At 42.1% G+C, this 6,011-nt stretch overlaps 1 protein-coding gene across 6 annotated transcripts in view; it reads right to left on the minus strand.

The window, feature by feature from the left end:
* SUGCT (succinyl-CoA:glutarate-CoA transferase) overlaps positions 1-4,683 on the minus strand; it is a 341,829-nt gene extending 337,146 nt beyond the window's left edge. For 5 of the 6 annotated variants that reach the window (XR_011149072.1, XM_069007786.1, XM_069007787.1 and 2 more), the window contains exon 1: positions 3,588-4,459. Coding sequence is in view for 4 of the 6 variants with exons in the window: in XM_069007786.1 (XP_068863887.1) it covers positions 3,588-3,753 (166 nt within the window). In the remaining 2 variants the exon portion in view is untranslated. Of the gene's footprint in view, positions 1-3,587; positions 4,460-4,664 lie in introns of those variants that run through there. The other variant, XM_069007789.1, reaches the window with a different exon arrangement.
* Positions 4,684-6,011: the final 1,328 nt, after the last annotated feature.

Consider the following 6,011-nt stretch of genomic DNA (forward strand, 5'->3'; position numbering starts at 1 on the left):
CAGGAAACAAAAAACAGTGACTTAGATCTTAAAAAAAAAAAAAAAACACATTGTTTTTATGACACTCTCTCATCATCCTCCCTCATCTCCCTCCCCCAATAAATGATAATAAAGCTTTCTGAACAATCTGGTTATTAGGAGTATACTACATTAGTAAAGTCTTTCAAAGTTGGAAAACTTTATGGATGACATTTCACAACCTATTCTAACTCCCCAGCAATTCTACAACAAAGCTATTTTATAGTGATACTTTAGATGTGCCTTCCACAAACACGCAAACAGTTTTTAAAGACTAATCTGATGAAAGATACAACAAAAGCATTTTAGCAAGCAACATCAGAATGACACAAACTAAAAGTAAGTGTAGCAGACCAATTGGAAGCATAGTAGAACTCACAAAGTGTTTTGACCTGTGTAGACCTATCCATTTGCATCACACACACACAAAAGGAATATCCCCATTACAAAACTTAAGGCAGAATATACAAGCCAAGGAAATACTCTTTCAATGGCAGCTGCACATGCAAGATAATTATTAGGAAATCACAATGCTTTCTTCCTTTCCCTCACCCTTTCCAACCTGACCAGGTCTAAGAAAAAATAGTAATGGCAATAAACATCACAGACAGAGCAAGTAATCTCGCAGTCTAGACCACAGGTTGCCCAACTGTTTCTTTGGTGGCCTTGGGTTACCTTCCTCTCACTCAGTCTTTAATTGTAGGCTGGAGACAGAAACACTTCATCACTCAGTGTGGATTGTCATTTGCTTACTATTTGGAAGGTGGTCTCATATCACACACAAAACAAAAGCACCTGGCCAGTAACACCACTAAAATGACACATACCAACTTGTGGCAAGCATCTCTTTTTGGCGCTTGTCCCAGTAAGAGAAAGATGTAAAACGTGGGGGGGGTCAGGGGGTGGGAATCAAACAAACCACATTCATTCAAAGCCTGCAGGGCAGTGTGGTGCATCTCCCATATCATGCAGCAGTGCATGGCTGTATCACCTGCTCCATGTTCCCTCCATTAGACCTGAACCACCCTTCAGTCACCCTCATAACTCTCCTTACTACGTATGGGAAGAAGGAGATGTATATCAAGAGAGAGTTTTAAAAAACCTACAGAGAACTGAAGCAGAATTGGAAATTCAAGGCTTCTGCTAAAATATTTTCATTAACTGTACTGCTCTCAATGAGGATACTTCCATCCCATTGTTCATCTTTAAGAAATTTTCCTCCGTTGTTACCAAATACTCCAGGGAGATTTCCATTTAACAGGTTTTGGGCTTTAATACAATATGGAGATCGAGCAGCATGTTGAAAACGTGCACAATGAGAATGGCCATGTGTTTTGCACTTTCAAAGCCTTTAGGAAAATCTCAGGCTGCTACTTCTCTTCAGTGCTCCACACCTCCGTTAGTTCCAGATGTTGTGCCAGGAAAACACCACAGACCCTCCAGTGTAACTTTAGTCTTATCAAGCTGGGTACACCATTTGCTCCACAAAAACATTACTCTTTTTACCAAAAATATGTAAAAAGCTTTACTGAAGCTCCCCCAAAATCATAAAGACATCATTTCAGTTCAAAAATGTCCACCTTTCTCTATTATTTCCACACCTTTTAGAGCACTTTATTATTTAATAGCTCATCCATTCTCATCCTGAGTCAATATTTAGGGCTACTCACAGCTACACTACCAGAACACTAGGAACTTTTCGGAGCCAACAGGTTCTCTACCTGCAGCCAAGTTTTAAGAATCCATAAAGACATTTCCCAAAAAAGCCTATAAAATGTTAAGATTGGGCTGTAAATATGTATTTATGCATAACTAAAACTGATGAACTCTTACTAATTATCATATCACTCACATTATGGTATCATCTAAAACTCCATTCAGGGATCAGGACTCCTCCACAGCTAGAACAGAATAGGAGAGCAGAACTGCTTCTCTGAAGACAAACAGACCATTGTGATTTTTTTTCTTTTAATGCTAGTCAATAACAGATGTCCACAATGATGAAGAAATGCAAGAAAGAAGAGAGATCAAGAGTTTGCTTTTGAAAATTGAGGAAATGAATAGTCCTGTTTGTCTCTTCAGAACAGAAGAACACAGATATTCACAATAAAAAAAAAAATGTAGGAGCTAGATTTGTATTCCAGTGCGACACTAATTTGCTGAAAAACTGCAGTAGAAAGCCTTTTGACATCAGAGAAACAGCAGTTCTGGTACCTGAATCCTGAATGAGGCAGTGCTATCTATTGTAGGAACAAAAAGAAACAAAACCACATCATAAACAAACACAAGAGATCAGAATTGATCAGCATTAACTAGAAACATCTCCCGGGTTTTTTCCTTTCATCACTAGCTTCCTAAGTAGGCACATACCCAAAGTTAGACTTTGTTAGAATTCTGATTCAACAGTCTAAATTTTCTAACATGCAAACTCACATTTTCTCTTGTATTTTTGCTTTTATTTATACCAGTAACTTGGTGACTGAATGAAAAATCACTCTCCCAGCTCTGACTACATCCTCTGTGTAAACTCTCAATTACCATGATGCTTGAATTTATTGTGAATTAGACTGTCATATGTATCTTTCATAAATAACTCGATTAAGAATAGACCCACTCACTCTCAATATAATTTACATACTTTAGTTAAGTTCAATAGCTTGTCCCAAGGTTGACCTAGCCTAACCATATGAATAACCATATGAATTTCTGTTCCACAAACCAGAAATTAATTCTTGTGTCATATTCCAAAAATATTTCCTTTATACTTGTAAGTGACAGAAGAGGACACCTGGAAGAGAGCAAATTAACTTTTGCAACAATGCAAATTAACAGATCCCATTCCAATTACTTTCAATTCCAGAAGACATGACTGCTCAAGTCTATTGTCTCTACTTTGCATAGGTTTTTTTTACTTTATCCATGCAGTAAGTTATAATCAAGTCCATCAGTACCGTGGACTAACTCACAATCAGTCGGTACACTCCAGCCCAGGACACACTTGGTATGTTCATAGTAGGAGGCAGAACTGCAAACTTCCTCCGATTCTAGTGACGCTAGTAACGCTACTGTTACTATTTTTCTGTTATTTAATAACAGAGAAACTTGAAACCAGAGAACGATCACTTTGTTGCAGCTTGGGTTTATTTAATTTCATTAGGAAAAAAAAATTTAAAAGCACAACTGTACGCAGTTACACTTTGGTAACCTTACAAAAAAATCAGGCCTGGAACAGGGCATGCCATTAGCCAAGGCTGCCTGGAGTGCCGATATGCTCCGTGTCACAAGCGACGCGGTCCTGCGGGCAGCGCGCACGGCCGCGGTGCAAAGTCCGAGGCCCCCGAGGCTGCGCAGGGGCTGCGCTCCGCACAGAACGGCCGCGCAGGGACCCCTTCGCCACCCCCTCGCAGGAAACTCCCGCAGGTGTTTCACGCCCGCCCCCCAGCGAAGCGGCTCCGACCCCCGCCCCAGCCGCACCAACTCCGAGCCCGGCGGAATCACAGGGACAGAGGGGCCCGACGCGGCCAGAAAGGGGAGGCGGAGGAGGAGGAGGGCGCGGCACGGCTCGGTACCTGCCGGGGGAGCGTCTCCGCTCCGCGCCCCGCCGCCGCTGCCTGGGGAGGGGGAGGCGGAGGCAGCGCTCAGGGCTCTGACGCTGCCGCCGGCAGCTGAGGGCCACGGGCTCCTCCAGAGCCCTCCGCAACACCAGCTTCTTCTACCCAGCCCGGCACGCAGCATCCCCGCCACTCGAGACAGCACCGAGCGCTCCGCGCAGGCGCCGCCGCCACCGCCCCCTTCCCCTCGCGCTCCCGGGACAGCCTTGGACCTCTCGGGACGGGGGGCGCGCACGCGCGGACGGCCCCGAGCCCGGTCCTGGTCCCGGTCCCGGCTGATTGCCGCGTTCCCCCTCCGCGGCAGCGGCGGAACGGTGCGCCTCTCATGTCCTATGAGTCCTGGCTAGACTTCATAAAGCAGGAGATTGTTATGAATGTATTGTGATGTTGGCTTTTCGCATGTTACGTAATTGTTATGAATGTATTGTGATGTTGGCTTTTTTTCATGTTCCTTAATGTTAGAAAAACTTTATCTAGGTTCTGTAATGTAATACATGATATAGAATGTCTATTGTTTCTGTAGTCAATTTAGAAAAGATAGGCAGAGAAAGCCTTCACATTCCTGGAGTATCTTATCAGAGAAGAAGAAGACCCGAAACCAGAGAGAAGAATTTATGGAGAGAGCAGAGACGGAATAGAGCCAAGGAGGAAGAAGATAAGGCTGATGAGATGATACACAGAAACTCCAAAGAATTTATGAATCATGCATGATTGTGATGAATATGCAATAAGCGATGTATTTTTAAAGACCATCTTTTGGATGTAGAGATGTGCCTTTGGCTCTGCCAAAGCACCCGGCTGTAATACCCTTTTTGCTATTGTCTCCTAATTGTCCCTTTTATTAAACTTTCCTTAAAACTTTACTAAGACTGAACCTCGTTTTTCAGATGTTTGCGGCAGGAATTCCGCTGTTTGATGGCTGGAAATTTGTACTGCCAGTGCGGCGTACAGACCGTGACATACAACACTGCCAAGGTGGAATAAAAGTAGAATGTCACCCCCCCACCACCACCCCGAAGAGCTTTCCGCACTTACCAAGGTGGGCAGCCGCACTGGATGCCAGTACATCTGCTCACCAGCACGAGGTAGATCCTTCACCTCAGTTCTCCGTCACTGAAGGTGTAATATTACGTACACTGTAAGCTGTGTTTTCAGTTGGGCATAGCTATGGAAGGGTTAGCTTGAACTGACCCTTTGGCAACTCTTTGCTGAACAAACTACCCTCAGACTATTTTTAGTCTGTGTTAGGACAGAGCAGAAGGCTTGTTACAGGAACACCATGGTGTCCTCTTGCCTCTCTAATAGGATGAAAAAACCGGCACAGAGGTTTGGCATTTATTAATGAGAAATATGTGACGATAAGAAAACTGCTGTATCTCAAAAGCAGACGAAACTTCTGACTGCTTGAAAACGAGCATTGCGAATAGCACGGGCTTAAGAAATGTCACATGTCAGTCTCTCTGAATGCTGAGGAAGAACACAGAGAAAACCTACATGACATATTTGTTAACTGGACATGCTGTGTGTAATCAAAAGTATTACATGGATGCTTCAAGCTTTGTGAACAAGAAGAAATTTATCAGCAAAATTACCCTAGTATAACTCAACATGTGCACAACAATATGTATTTCTAATTCATTTGGTGTGAAAAGGGTTTAAATTAAGCTGTGCTTTTTTTGGAATGAGATAGATCAGATCATTTGGTTACTTACATTGATAAACTGTCTTGTGTAGACATGCCGTTCCTTGTGTGCACAATAAAAACAGATAGTCTTCCAGACTAAAGGATTATCAAAAAATTTTAATGGCCAGGTTTAGCCTCTTTCCATTTTAGAATTTAAAAGATATTGCCTCATTTTTTCACAGAGAGATTGTATAACATAGTGAGGAGCTGAATTCCCTGAGAATATAAAGTTAGTTGTTGCCATTGAAAAAAAAAACAAACCAAAACCTGTTTAAAGCCAAAGAAAAGCAAAACTGGTATATAAAGCATAGAAACATTCTGTTTATTTTAATAAAGTTTTGTTCACTGCTGTTCTGAAAGCCCTTTTTAATTTTCCTGTGTTGCAATGTCCTAAAACCGAGTAGTGCTTTGTTGTACAGACAGAAATAAATAATAATAAAAACCCCTTTAGCATTTTTTACAGAGTTTTTGAGGATTTGCATTAATACGTACTTGAGAACAGAGCAGGAATGGTGATAAATAGCATTCTTAAATTTACTTCGTGCTAAGTATGAAGTTCTTCTACAAAATAGCATTTTGCCACGAGTTTGTATGAGTAAGTCTTTGCCTGAGCTACCACTCACTTAACTGCTGACAGTTCAAACTGATTTTGACGAAAACCCTTTCCATTAAAGTACTCCTTAAAAGTCACTCTGTGT

This window comes from Aphelocoma coerulescens, chromosome 2 (genome assembly GCF_041296385.1).
Source record: "Aphelocoma coerulescens isolate FSJ_1873_10779 chromosome 2, UR_Acoe_1.0, whole genome shotgun sequence".
Taxonomy (NCBI): Eukaryota; Metazoa; Chordata; class Aves; order Passeriformes; family Corvidae; genus Aphelocoma; species Aphelocoma coerulescens.